At 36.7% G+C, this 15,115-nt stretch overlaps 1 protein-coding gene across 2 annotated transcripts in view; it reads left to right on the top strand.

Moving 5' to 3' along the window:
• CEP192 (centrosomal protein 192) overlaps positions 1-15,115 on the top strand; it is a 127,769-nt gene that overhangs the window by 42,981 nt on the left and 69,673 nt on the right. For both annotated transcript variants that reach the window (XM_043559424.1, XM_043559423.1), the window contains exons 12-16: positions 245-388; positions 7,320-7,384; positions 8,034-8,243; positions 10,251-10,377; positions 11,774-11,892. In XM_043559424.1, the coding sequence (XP_043415359.1) occupies positions 245-388; positions 7,320-7,384; positions 8,034-8,243; positions 10,251-10,377; positions 11,774-11,892 (665 nt within the window). The remainder of the gene's footprint in view (positions 1-244; positions 389-7,319; positions 7,385-8,033; positions 8,244-10,250; positions 10,378-11,773; positions 11,893-15,115) is intronic.

Genomic DNA, 15,115 nt, shown 5'->3' with positions numbered 1-15,115 from the left:
TATACTATTTTAAGTCTTAGTTTTCTTTTTCTTTTTCCCTCATTCTCCATTATAGATTTCTCCTGGGGTTAAGGTCAGCTTTTCCACCATTGGAGGACTTTTGTGGGAATGGATTCTTTTTTTAAACTAGTTTTGGGTAGATTTCAATACTGTTGATATCTAAGATAGGTCAACTAAGTAAAATTATTTCAGAATATTGTATCATTTTGTTTCATATGTCATTGTATATTTTTGGATTTTTTAGAAATAGATCTGCCACAGAGTGTGGTCTATCAAAATGAAGAGGGCAGATGGGTCACTGACCTTGCATATTATACATCTTTTAATAAGGAACAAGTTTTAAATATGGCTCTAACTGATGAGATAAATGAAGACTTCAGATCTGGTTGTAAGTGTATTGATAACCACCTTATTATCCCATTTTCATTGTTTTTAATGGTGTTCTGAGATTACTCTGTATATATTGGTTGGCCACATCAAATCATTTTTGGACTATACATTTGAACCCTGAACAATGTGAGGAATAAGGGGTGCCAGCTCCTTGCATCTGTGTATAACTTTTGACTTTCCAAAATCTTAACTACCAACAGCCTACTGGTTACCAAAAGCCTTAAGTGATAACATTGTCTATTAACATATATTTTGTGTGTTACATGTATTATATACTGTATTCTTATAATAAGATAAGCTAGAGAAAAGAAAATGTTAATAAGAAAATCATAAGAGGGACCTGGGTGGCTCAGTCAGTTGAGTGTCCGACTTCCACTCAGGTCACAATCTCACGGTTCATGAGTTCGAGCCCCACAGTGGGCTAGCTGCTGTTAGCCTGTTAGCGTATAGCCCACTTTGGATCCTCCTTTCCCCTCTCTCCGTCCCTCCCCCACTTGCATGCTCTCAAAAAGAAATAAACATTTTCAAAAGATATTTAAAAAAAAGAAAAAAAATCATAAGGAAAACACATTTATAGCACTGTACTTTCTATATTGAAAAAAAAAATCTGTGTGTCAGTGGACCTGTGCAGTTCAAACCTATGTTGTGCAATGGTCAACTGTAATACTGAGCTTTTCAGCTGTTTTTATAGGAACAAAGGCTTGAGTTAGTGCTAACCATTGCAGAATGAGCTGAGCCTTTTCTTTAAGCAAGGACAGTGAGTCAGACTGTCATTCTTTTACATCAGTTTAGAACCTTCATATGACAGAGTTGGAAGGGACCTTAGGGTTACATTCTCACTTTTTTTTTTTCCTTAAAGATTTTATTTTTAAGTAATCTCTACACTCAACATGGGGCTTGAACTTTTAACTCCCAGATCAAGAGTCATATGGTCTACCAAGTGAGTCAGCTGGGTGCCCCAGTTTACATTCTCACTTTTTTAATTTTTATTTTTAACGTTATTTGAGAGAGGGAGGGAGGGAGAGAGAGACAGAAAGAGAGAGAGAGAAAGAGAGAATCCCAAGCAGGCTCCATGCTGTCAGCACAGAGCTTGACTTGGGGTTTGAATTCATAAACCATGAGATCATGACCTAAACTGAAATTGAGAGTCAGATGCTTAACTGACTGAGCCACCCAGGCACCCCTACATTCTCACTTTTAAAATCCTGTCTTGAACAAAAGAAATATTTTGATAAGTGAACAGTTGCAAAATCCATTTTAGAGTAAAACGTAAGAAATGTAGAAATGATGGGAGAAAGGTGACAGAAAAGATAAATCTCAAAGGATGAGAGCATTAGGAATATCAGCTAGGTTTCTTGATTAGCAGAATCTCTGACCATGCAAGGAAAAACCGAGTTAGGTCTGCAGTACATATGACACATGGCATTTTGAGCCTTAGGTTATGGAGATGCTCTGCCACTGAGGCCTCCAGTGCCTGAGCACCTCTAAACCTGCCATGAGGAAAGGCATTCAGTGGCCTGTCAAGCCTGTTCTTATATATTTATTTATCTATCCATCCATCTATCCATCCATACATCTATACATACATAATACATACTTTAGAGTGTGCATGCATGAGCCCGGGAGAGAGGCAGAGGGAGAGTGAGAGAGAATCCCAAGCAGGCTCCACGCTCAGCACAGAGCCTGACGTAGTGACTTGATCCATGACCCGGGGATCATGACCTGAGCCAAAATCAAGAGTTAGATGCTCAACCAAATGAGTCACCTAGGCTCCCCAAGCCTAGTCTTATTTTTCATAGCCTCAGAACATGCCACAGGAAGAAGTTATTCTAACTGCTGCTTGTACTAAGCTCCTCTTAAACTTCTAATGATGGGAATGGTGGAGATAAATAAGGCATTTTTCCAGCCTTCAAGCAATTGTTCATCAGTCAAGAGGGATAAGACAAGAGTGTAAAACAACAGTCAGTATCATAAGAAACACAAACTAAATGGTTTTGGAGTTTAGAGCAGAAAAAACTTTTTTGTGTGAGTGGGTGACAGGGATTTCATATAGGAGGTGGCTTTTGAGGTAAGAGTTTGAAGAGGTAGATGTTTGAGGGCATGAGATATTCCAAATGGATAGAAAACCTAACGAAAGACAATGAAATGAGGAAGTCTGGGTATATTTTGAGACTGGCAGATAGTCTAATGTAGCTAGCATTTATGTCAAGCTTTGGAAAGGGAGAGTAATAAAAGGTGAAGAGGTGAAGCTAGAAAGGTATAAAATATAAAGGGCCAGGGAGTGGGTTGAGCTTTGACTACCATGTTGGAGTTGAGGCTTGTTGGCAAGCAGTAGGTAGCCACTGAAGACTTGATTGTCCAACTACCTTTGTGAGTCATCTTCTGGTACTGATGGACAGTTGAGTGGGAGATTCCTTAGGATGTTGTAGAAATCTAGGTGTCACAGAATGAAAAGCAAACAGCTGGTGAAAGACCTGGCAATAAAATGGTTAGGATTTGGTGACTGGATTTCAGGAGATAGTAGGAAGGCAAGAAAAGATTGAAGTTTGTGGTCTGAGTTATTTGGGAAAATGGCAATACCATGAACTGAGATGGGAAAATCAGAAGAGATTGTAGAATTTTGGATAATTGTGGTTTGTGGTGGAGATATTCGGTAGTTGGAAGTATAAGCCAGGAATTGGAAGTTAAGTTACAGTTAAAGCTTGCTCAATGACATCTTGATTTAGGAAGAACAAGGGGGTACAGACTGGATAGTGGATAGTTGTACAGCATGGAGCCCAGTGCGGGGCTAGAACTCACGAACTATGAGATCATGACCTGAGCCGAAATCAAGAGTTGGAGGCTTCACTGACTGAGCCACCCAGGCACCCCTAAAATAAATTCTTTAATTCCAAGACATAGAAAAGCATATAAAATATTCTGGCATTTGTATCACTTAGAAAGTGAGTGGTCATGGAATTCTCATGTGCAACTGGTGGGAATGTAAAGTGATAGAACCATTTCGGAAACTTGTCTAGCAGGAGCTTTTGGAGGTGAACTTTATGAACTTCATACTTGAGGACCCAGTAATTCTGCACCAGAGTTATATATCCAGTGTACAGGTATATGGTTAACAAAAAGATCTACACTGAAATATTCATAGCAGCATTATATGTTTATCTCCAAATTAGAAACTCCCTAATTCTCATTAATGATAGAATGGATTGTGTTTATTCATACATTGGAGTGCTATGTAGCAATGGGAATAAGTGATGTGTAGCTACTTGCAGCAACATGCATGAATTTCATAAGTATGTAGGATGAAATAAAGCAGAGTAAGGATACCTGCTATGTAGATCTATTTGTATATATTTTAAATGTACCCTGCTCTGTGGAGTAAGGATAGTAGGTACCCTTGGATGGGCATGTAGTGATGAGAAGGAAGCTCGAGGGGCCTTTTGGGGTGCTAGTAGAGTTCTCTTTCTTCGTCTGGGGTACTGATCTGGCTACACGGTTGTGTTTATTGAGTTGTACACTTATATATACTTTTCATATGTATATTGTGCTTTGGTGAATAGTTTTTAAAAATTAGTGATCAAACTGAGAAAAAATATTTGCTATTCATGTTACAGATTAAGGCCCATTTTCCTAGTAGTAAATAGTTCTAACAAACAATAAGAAAAAGACTAGCTACTCAATGTAGAATTGGGCAAAGGTATAAACAAAATTTATGGAAAATGAAATGAAAATGGTTGTTAAATATTCCAAAAAAGTTCATGGAACTTACTCATGGAAAGAAATGCATAGTAAAACCACTCCATGATACTATTTTTCAGTTATTTCATTGACAGTGATCTAAAAATTTGGTACTATAACTATGTTGGCAACAGTGTGAAGAAAACAGGTATTATAGTACTTTAATAGGCACAGCATGTAGGTAGAGCAGTATTACAGCATCTAACAAAGTTACAAATGTACATACCAAACAGTTCTTTTGGGAACTTATTCTTCAATTATACTTGCAGAAATGGCATGTGATGTATGTGCAAGGTTATTACTTATACATTGTTTATAATCACAAAAGGTTGGAAGCAATGTGGATGTACAAAACAGGACTAACTAAATAAGGTACATCCATATAAGGAAATACATTGTGGTCATTAAAAAAATGGAAAAGGGCTCTTTAGGTGCTAGTATGGAGTAATCACTAAAATTCTTTTTTTTTTTTAAGTTTATTTATTTTTGAGGGAGCGAGCACGCACGGGGGTACAGAGACAGATGGGAGATGGAATCCCAAGCAGGCTTTATCTACACTGTCAGCACGGAGACCAGTGCGGGGCTAGAACTCTTGAACTATGAGATCATGACCTGAGCCAAAATCAAGAGTTAGCGCTTAGCTGACTGGTGCCCCTAAAATAAATTCTTTAATTCCCAGACATAGAAAAGCACATAAAATATTCTGAAATTTGTGTAAAAAGGTGGAAGAAGGGAGGACACACATATTTGTAAATACATAAAATGGAAAAATTTTTTAAAAAGAAAGAAAGAAATGGATTGCAAGAATCCCTAGCTACTTGAACCCAAAAGGAAATAGAGGGGCGTCTGGGTGGCAAGAATCCCTAGCTACTTGAACTCAAAAAGCAAATAGAGGGGCGTCTGGGTGGCTCAGTCGGTTAAGCGTCTGACTTTGGCTCAGGTCATGATCTCACAGTTCGTGAGTTCGAGCCCCGTGTCGGGCTCTGTGCTGACAGCTCAGAGCCTGGAGCCTGTTTTGGATTCTGTGTCTCCCTCTGTTTCTGCCCCTCCCCGGTTAATGCTCTGTCTCTCTCTGTCTCAAAAATAAATAACGTTTAAAAAAAAAACCAAATAGATTCAAATCAGGATTTCAGGAGCATTTTATCTATTGATTGCTTCTGGAGGTGTGGGATGTGGGGTCAGGGATGAGGGGGAGACTTTTCAGTGTTGAATTCCCTTTTATGTCTTTGGTTAACTTCTGAAAACTCTTGTACATATGTGTACCTTTGCATTTTGAACTGTGTGGGTACGTTACTATTAAAGGAAAACTAAAATAAAAGAGATGTTTAACGAAGCCATCCTTGTGGTTCGGGAATAAACAATAATGAGCAGGTTGGAAAGGACGAGTAGCATGGATGGTAAAGAAATGGAGAAAATGATTATGGAAAACTATGGAAAAAAGTTTGATAGAAGGGAAGAAAGGATGAACTGGGTCAGGAAATCAGGGTCAGGGGAGCTGAATGCAGTGGAAGCATTTTTATAGGAAAGAGGAAGGGAATTTTGAAAATGTAAGAGGAGATATAATTCAGAAGAGGAAGGTGGGACCAAGGCGTAATTTCATAATGTCAGAATCATTGGAAACGAAAATTTATCTACTTAACAAACTTTATTCAGGAAGTTTACTTAAGAGATACGACTCCCTCTGCCCCATTTCTGTCTTACCCCTCTCTGACAGCTCCATGCATCTGAATCACTACATCACTTCAGCTTATGGCCTAGGATTTAAACGTGGCCTGAGGCCTGTGGTATATGTGCTGCTTCAAATTTTAGCAACTAACGTATTCAGGAGATGTTTGAAAGGACTGTTTGAGATTTGGCAAAGAATTGGGCATAGAGTCTTATAAAAAATGAAGTTTTTTCATAATTGCTAACTGATTTGTGATGAGCATTCAAGGTAATGGTACTGTAGATTTTTCTTTAATTGAAGAATCTCTTAAAGTACAGGGAAAAAGTACTTAGGGATATGATAAACAGCTTTTGGAACTGTTTACTTAATGATTTAAAGAACATTCAGTATTTACCTCATTGAAGTAAATTGTTTTTCTGGGTTATTTTCATTAGGCCTGATTTCCTACTTTCCCTTCTTTGGCTGTTACATTTGGTTGATTGATACTTTTATGTTTTAAGGCAATGGTTTTTAACTTACTTGGAGTCATGAGCCCTACAGAGAATCTTCATAGAAAAATTTTTATGTGAAAGATTATATTTTTCATGTGATTTTGAGAATTGCATGGTTGTCTTCATACCCATTCATAGACTGCTAAGTTAAGGATGTGTTTGTATAAGAAATGATGGGCTCACAAGGTAAAGGATGAACACTGTCCTAACAAGTAAGAATCTGAGCTATCTCTCATGTTCTGCTTTTCCTGATTGGAAATATTCTCCTGTTTCAATTTTCATTTGGTCTCTCAAGGTATTAATGTTGAATTGTCGGGTTTCCAAAAGGGCAGTTTGGATCTGATTAGCCCCTGATGGATAATGAGAGAGGGGGACATCTCCCTTGTTTGGGCCATGGTGGACACTTCTGGATTGCATGCACCCTTCCCATTTCAGCCATTCTCCTGAAGTACCAGGCAGAGGCCCAGCCTGGGCAGCAGGCAGGCAGAGAGCTTTGAGGACAGATGTTGGGTGACCACTTGTTTCCATCTGTTCAGGCTGTGGGGTTTGCTGGGATGCGGAACTTTCCAGTCTAACACTGAGACAGTCCTGGGCAAACAGGTGGTTGGGCACCCCAGCCCACCTCTTCACAATAAATTTAGAGAGTGGCTTGACGTCGTGATGGTTCAGATAAAATTTCACAGGTATTCATGGGCAGGTACCTTAAATCAGGTGTGCCAAAATCTTCAAAGGCTAAAGTTAATGTGAATCTTCTACAAATAAAAAGCTTACATTGTAAAGCCCCTTTGGTTAATTAAGTTAGGGCAAGTTAGTAACTGATAAAAACACTAACAGTAGAATGTTCATTACCAAAACTTTGAGAATCACAGACTTACATACTTAATACAGATGCATCAGTTGCATGATGAAAGCTTTCATATACTTTTTTCAAGTTTATTTCTTTATTTCATCTTCCTAACTAGATAAGTTTTATTTATCTGTTGGTATTTAATTAGGCATTAGTATAATTTAATTATATAAACTGATTCTCTTTTAAGCTGAAGCATTGGATTTGATTGCACAAGATGAAGAGGAATTTAATAAAGAGCATCAATTTATGCAGGTTTGTATTTTATTGGCATTAACCAAAGTTTAAAATATACCTGTATTCTTTCTGGATAGGTACATAGTTTTATAGAATTATGTCTTATTTGCTCATGTTTAGACAATTTCTGCTCTTTCCTTCATACCCTCAATTATTAATTGAAAAAGAACTGACATACTAAATGTTTAATTTGCTTAAAATCACCCTAATAGGCTTCAAAGATCTCTCTATAGTTTTTAACCATGTTTTTTTTTTAAACATTTTTTTACATTTGTTTATTTTTGAGAGACAGAGAGAGACAGAACACAAGTGGGGGAGGGGCAGAGATAGAAGGAGACACAGAATCCAAAGCAGGCTCCAGGCTCTGAGCTGTCAGCACAGAGCACGATGTGGGGCTCGAACTCACGAACTGTGAGATCATGACCTGAGCTGAAGCTGGATGCTCAACCAACTGAGCCACCCAGGTGCCCCTTAACCATGTTTCAAAATGAAGTAATGCTATGTAAAGAAATTAAGCTGCTTTATTAGCTGCTTGAGCTTGAGGTTTGTCCAAATTTTTAAAAAATTAAAATGCTTACATTTTCTTAGTTAAATTTTTTATTTTTGCATGTTAGAAAAACAGAAGCCTTGCTGGGGAAATAAAATGAAACAATAACTTTCTCCCTAGGAAGAAAATATAGATGCCCAAAACACTTCAGCTGCACTAGGGGATACGTCTTGGGGAACTTCAATTAATTACAGTTTGTTGAGGAAATCACTTAGCACATCAGATTTGGACAAAGATGATGCCAGTTATTTACGCCTGTCTTTAGGAGAGTTCTTTGCTCAAAGATCTGAAGCTCTTGGTTGCCTTGGTGGTGGTTACAATGTGAAAAGAGTAAGTATGATACGTGCTACAAGTGGTTGAATTCACCAGACCTTATATTTGGAATGGTATGATGGTATTAGCTACAGCATAGTATCTTTACAGCAGGGATAGAATAGGGACATGTTAGGACTGTGGTAGATAGGTTAGGTTTTATAGTCGGTCAGACCCTGACTCCGGTCCTAGTTCTACCTTTTAACTAATTCTGTGACACGGAACAATTTATTTAACTCCTCTATGTCTTAATTTTCTAGTTTTTAAAATCCAGTGCTATTTAATAGGGTTTCATAAGAATTAAGTGTGATGGGACACACAAAGCAGTTAGCACCAAGATTAACTTGGAGTAAGTATTCAATACCTGGTAGTTGATGCTGCTATTGTTACATCATTAGTTGATGGGAAGAAATCGAGGATTGATTTTTTTCTTTAACCTCTTATCTGAAAACATGTTTTGAAATATAGGAATGTTTCTGTTTAATAAGTGGCAATACATGTAAAAATTTGAAAATGCAACAGTGGTAATTTCTATGAAGCATGCTAAGGAGAAGGAGTTGCTATAGCTGTGGTGGTCAGGGGTGGCCCCTGAGGAGATGTTACTGAGCTGGGACCTAAATGATGGGAAGGAGGCAGCTGCCAAAAGATACGGAGGCAGAGTGTTCCAAGCAAGGGGAGACCCTCTATGTGAAGGCTTGGAAGTAGGAACTAGAAGTGGCCTGTGGAGGATCAGAAAGCAGAACAGTGGAGCTAATGTGAATGGGGGAGAGGGGTGGGGTGATTTAATGGTAGAAGATTGGGCCAGATCATGTGGGATCCTTGTAGGACTTGGGTGCATCTGAAATGAACTGGGAAGAAGTGCTTAGAAGCAGAGAGCAACTTTGTCATGGTGCCAGCCTCATCTCCATGTGTGAAATGATGCTATTATATATGGAGCCTGGGTGGAGAGGGTCAGTGAACCAAAAAGGAGGAATAGAAGCAGGCAGAGGCTTAGCACGTGGGAAGAGATACAGTGAAGGCCGGGGTCTAGAATGATAGTAGGGACACAAAAAAATCAAGGATTCAAGATTTCTTTTGGAGGTAGAGTCAAAAGGCTTGATAAATTCCATATAGGGAGTTGGGTTATTGGAGGGAGTGGTTATTAAAACTGGATTTCACTAACAGTATAATTTGAAATAATAGCCATGGTATTAGAACTCAAAGTTGAATTACAGAACTCAAATTTGAAAGTGAACTGTGGGTCCTGTCTGTGTAGTGAATTAAAAAATGAAAATAAATGCTTTAGAGAGACAGGATTAACATCCTGCCTGGATCGATTTTTTACATTAGGGGAGAAGTTGAAGAGTTAATGAATTCCTTCTTTCTAAATAAAGCACCAGGTCATGGAAAAATAGATCTATCATTTGGAGTTTCTGTTTTCGTTTTAGTTATGAAATGTTACTTGCATTCAGGTTGTTGGATCAAGGGAAGAAATTCCCAGGTAAAGATCAGTGGAAAATTGAGTGCATTTAATGAATTTACATTTCAGGTCTATCATGTGGAAGTTCTATAATAAAGACAAGTGGGAATTCCCGGCTCATTAACTGCTAAGAACATACCTAATCTTAACAAAGATTTTCAAGGACGTAGTGTATAAAATAAATATCCTTATACTGTAAATTCCAGGAAGGCAGGAAATTTTGTCTTTTTTTCTCATTGACATGTCACCCTATGATTAATAGTGCTTGACATAGTAAGTGCTCAATAATAATTACTGAAGGAACGAAATGTCATTTCTAGGTTGTTTGAAGTTGGATTTCTTAATAAGAGCGACTTATTTGACATATTAGTTTTGATGATTGAAGATGGCACTAAGGAAATAAAACTAGACTTTTAATTTTATCTCTAGTAATTTAAGTTTAAATGAAAAGAACAGAATTATTTTGTTGAATTCATTTAGTTAGGTTACCCATAGTAAAATAAAATAGTCTAGAATTTCTCAAAGTAGTTGAAATTAAGGAAATAATTCACATGTTTATTTTGTAGCCCTCATTTGGTTATTTTATTAGATCACCAGAGAAGAGAGAACCTGTTGCTCTCTTAAGAAAATCTGATGTATCAAGAAGTAATTTGGAAAAAGAAACGGCTCATGTTAACCATGATGTATTTTCAGGTAATGGATTAAATGAAAGAGTTTTTAGTAACCTTTTTTTTTTTAACCTATAAATTAGTGGTTGTGTGATCATATTCTTTATGAGTGAAAATGTATACATCACCTTGGATATTGTCACTATTAGTCACAGATTTTATCCTTCTATCACCCCACATTGCCTTTTTTATTTATTTTATTTATTTTGTTTAATGTGTGTTTATTTTTGAGAGACAGAGGCTGGAGAAGAGTAGAGTGAGGGAGACAGAGGATCTGAAGCAGGCTCTGCATTGACAGCAGAGAGCCTGATGCGGGACTCGAACCTACGAACTGCAAGATCATGACCTGAGCCGAAGTCAGACTCTCGATTGACTAAGCCACCCAGGTGCCCCCCTGCCACATTGCCTTTTTAATCAAAAGTGGAAACAAGTCAGCCAAAACCCACCTAAACCCTTTTGTAAAAAACCCAAAGTAAATAAAATATAATCTGTTCAAATGGGCTAGTTAAATTGGCCTATTAAACTACTGAGTTAAAAAAAAATTGAACTACTTAGTTAGTGAACTGTAGCTATTATATTCAAGTAGACTTTTGGTTAAAAAGCTGTTTGAGATTTGGGGGTGCTTGGATGGCTCGGTCAGTTAAGTGTCTGACTTCAGCTCAGGTCATGATCTCACGGTTCCTGGGTTCTGGCCACATGTCGGGCTCTGTGCCAACAGCTCAGAGCTTGGAGCCTGCTTTGGATTCTGTGTCTTCCTCTCTGCCCCTACCCCACTCACACTCTGTCTCTATCTCCCTCTCTCTCTCTCAAAAATAAATAAATAAACATTAAAAAAATTTTTTTAAAAAGCTATTTGCGATTTGGACTATGATAGTCTCTAAGTATGATTAATATCCATGATATATATTTAAAATCAGACTTTCTTGCTTAACAATACAATTATCGAACAGCTACTTTTTGCTAGTGTGGTGCCTGGTGCTAACATATCGTGTAAAATTGTACAAAATACGCTCCAGTCCTTAAAGAGCCTGTCTTCCAATAGAGGAGTTGGGATAAAGAGGCTGTATATATAATTAGTTGATTTTCTGTTATTGTAAGGAATACTCATTTTTAAATTCAGCTTATTATATATTTGTGAAATGTTTAATTAATTGAAATATTAATTGAGTTTGTCAGTATTTGCAAAGGAGAGATTGAAATCCACAATCTTCAAAGTTTAAACTTGGCAGAAGCAAATTAACAATGCCCTGGTCCTTTGTCTTAGCGACTATACATTTAAACAGTTTTTGTGAAGATGACTGATGTTGAGGTACAAAGACTTCTTCCTTGGCGGTTAATCATGTTGAGTGGTCCTTATCCCACAGATTATTTTTGTGAGATAGTATATAGATGTAAGTTGAATTACTGTGTATTTTCTACAGGAGACCTAAAAGCACAGCTAAGTGAAGAATCAGTTACACTTCAGGCTGAAGAACTGGAGAGTATTTCACAAGTGGATGAAAGTGATGTGACATTAACGGCCAGTAACAGCAAAATAGAGGTATCTTAAGCCTTCCATGGAGGAAAACTAAAACCACATTGCATTAGTTCTTGTATAAGATTAACATAAGGTCACATGAGAAAAACACATGCAGTATAACATGGTTGGGGTTTTTTGGATTCAGTTTTATTATAAATGTCCTTTGATGTTTAATAGCATTTTAATCAATGTATAATAAATATACCTGCTACATACCTACTAAACGTAATAAACATACATAAATTTGTTTATAAAGCAAACTGAGAGTCAATGAGTTATCACAGTTTACACACCTTTGTACATTCCAGATCAAAAAAGAGAACATTGCTAGTAGCCCAGAAACCATTTTTATGCCCCTTCTGAATGCTACTCCTCTTATCTTGACTCTAACACTGTATTAATTTTGCCTGTTTTTGAACTTTATGTACAAGAAATCATATAGCATATATTCTTTTTCTTTGATTTTTTTTCACTTGTGTTTGCTAGATGCAACTATGTTGTTAAGTATTAATAGAAGCTTATTTTCATTACTATATAGTATTCAGTTGCTATGTTCATTAGATATGTCAGACATTTGGGGTCTATCTTATGTCAATATGATACTGTTAAAATACTGTGGCTTTATAAGTTTTGGATAAGTCCTCTTCTCTTACTTTTCTTTTAAAAGTATTTTGGTTGTTGGCCCTTTGCATTTTCATATATATTTTAAAATCAGATTGTCACCTTCAGTAGACCAACCAACCAGCAACACTATTGGACTTTTAATTATGGTTGTGTTTTATCTTAGAACAATCCAGTTTACATCTTTATAATACTAAATCTTCTAATTCATGAAAATATATATATTGTTCCACTTAGGTTTTAATTTTCCTCTGTATTTTATGATTTGTGTGTGTGTGTGTGTGTGTGTGTGTGCGCGCGCAGAGATTTTTGCACATCTTTTGTTAAATTTCTTGCTAACTTATTGAAATAATATTTTTTTGAAACAAACAATATTTTAATATTATCTTTCTTAACTCCATTCTTCCTTTTTGTAGCTAAACAGAAATACATGTTATGTATATATATATAATTTTTTTTCTACGTATGCAGTTTTATCATCTAAGAATAACAACAGTTTTGTTCCTTTCTGGTTTTGATACCTTCATTTCTTTGACTAGCTAACCTGACTACACCTCAAAATTGTGTTGAAGAGAAGTGCTGATGTTGGGGTTTCCTGACAGGGTGGGAAAGCTCTTCAGTATTTTATTTGTAAATTGGAAATGTGCTGTAGGGTCTTTTTTTTTTTTTTTTATCATTGATTTTTAAAATTCCCTTCTAATATTTGTCTCCTAGTTTGTTTTTAACTTGTAAAGAGGTTGAATCTTGTCAAATGCTTTTTTGTATCTATCAAGGTAAACATAAGCTTTTTTTTTTCTGGTAATGTGGTGAATTACATTAAATAGTTTTTTAATATTATACCGTTCTTCTACACTTGGAATAAACTTTACTTGGGTTATGATCCACTGTCTTTTTTATAGATCACTTGGATTTGGTTGCCTAATGGTCTATTTAGAATTTTGCATCTGTGAGAGAATGCCTTTTTGGTTTTGGTATCAAGGTTTTGATGGTCTCATTTTTTATCTTTTTCCAGAAGAGTGTAAGATTGATGCTATTAGATTTTGGTAGAATACATTGGTGAGATCCTCTGAGTCTGGAGTTTTCTTTAGTACTTTTTAATTGCTGATTCAATTTCTTTAATAGTTATAAGACTATTCTGATGTTTAAAACTTGTGTCCGTTTCTGGGTGCATGGGTGGCTCGAGTTGGTTAAACGTCCTATTCTTTGTTTCAGCTCAGGTCATGATCTCACAGTTTGTGGGTTTGAGCCCTGCTTTGGGCTCCACTATGACAGCTGCTTGGGATTTTTCTCTCCCTCCTTCTGCTCCTCCCTGTTCTCATTCTCTCTCTCTCTCAAAATAAATAAACCTAAGAAAATTGTGTCCATTTTAATAAAGTGTAGTTTCCTAGGAATTTTAACCTTTCATCTAAACTTGAGAGGCACCTGGGTGGCTCAGTCAGTTAAGCGTCCGACTGTTGGTTTCAGCTCAGGTCACGATCTCACATTGCCTGAGTTCGAGCCCCACATTGGGCTCCATGCTGATAATGCCAAATCTGCTTGGGATTCTCTCTCTGTCTCTCTCTCTGCCCCTCCCCTGCTGTCTCTCTCTGTGTCTCTCTCAAAATGAATAAATTAAAAAAAAATTTTTAAATTACATAAATAGGGCGCCTGGGTGGTGCAGTTGGTTAAGCGTCCGACTTCAGCCAGGTCACGATCTCGCGGTCCGTGAGTTCGAGCCCCGCGTCAGGCTCTGGGCTGATGGCTCGGAGCCTGGAGCCTGTTTCCGATTCTGTGTCTCCCTCTCTCTCTGCCCCTCCCCCGTTCATGCTCTGTCTCTCTCTGTCCCAAAAATAAAATAAAAAACGTTGAAAAAAAATTTTTTTTAATTAAATAAACTTGAAAATATATCACTCCATAATATCCTCTTGTGATTGTTTAATACGTTAGGTTCTTAAGCGATGTCTTCTTTGTTATATATTGGTTCTTTTGCCTTTCTCTTTTTTCCCTTAGTAATTCTTACCAGATATTTCTTGATTTTATTAATTCATTAATTTTATTCTCTTTCTGTTCATAGTTTTTGGTTTTTGTTTCCTTCCTCATATTCTCTGTGGATTTAATTTGTTGTTTTTTTAACTTCTGGAAATGAATACTTAGCCTAATTTTTCTGCTTTTCCTACATAAACATCTGATGATCTAAATTTCCCTGAAAACTGGGATTTTGTTGCATCCCATTCTATTTTTTTATCACGTTTTGATATGTCATACTGTCTTTATTAGTCCGTTTAATGTATTTTCTAATTTCTCTGGTCCATTGGTTTTTTCAAGTGTATCGCTTAGTTTCCAAACATTTGAGGATTTTCCTAATTTTAAAATATTGATTATAGGCCTGGTTGTACAGTAGTCAGAGAAACTTGGGTTTTAGTCCTTTGAAATTTATTGAGACATGTTCAATTTTTGAAAATACTTTCTATGCACATGACAGGAATGCCTGTGCTGTGATCTTTGGTTGCTCTCTTCTGTATATTTTATTTAGGTGAAATTTACAAAACCATGGTGATCAAATGTATCCTTAAAATTATTGTGCTTGTTCTTTCAGTTACTTAGATATTATAAAATCTCACCCTATTATTATGGATTTGTCTGT

This window comes from Prionailurus bengalensis, chromosome D3 (genome assembly GCF_016509475.1).
Source record: "Prionailurus bengalensis isolate Pbe53 chromosome D3, Fcat_Pben_1.1_paternal_pri, whole genome shotgun sequence".
Lineage (NCBI taxonomy): Eukaryota > Metazoa > Chordata > Mammalia > Carnivora > Felidae > Prionailurus > Prionailurus bengalensis.
This window is presented reverse-complemented; position numbering and strand designations above follow the sequence as displayed.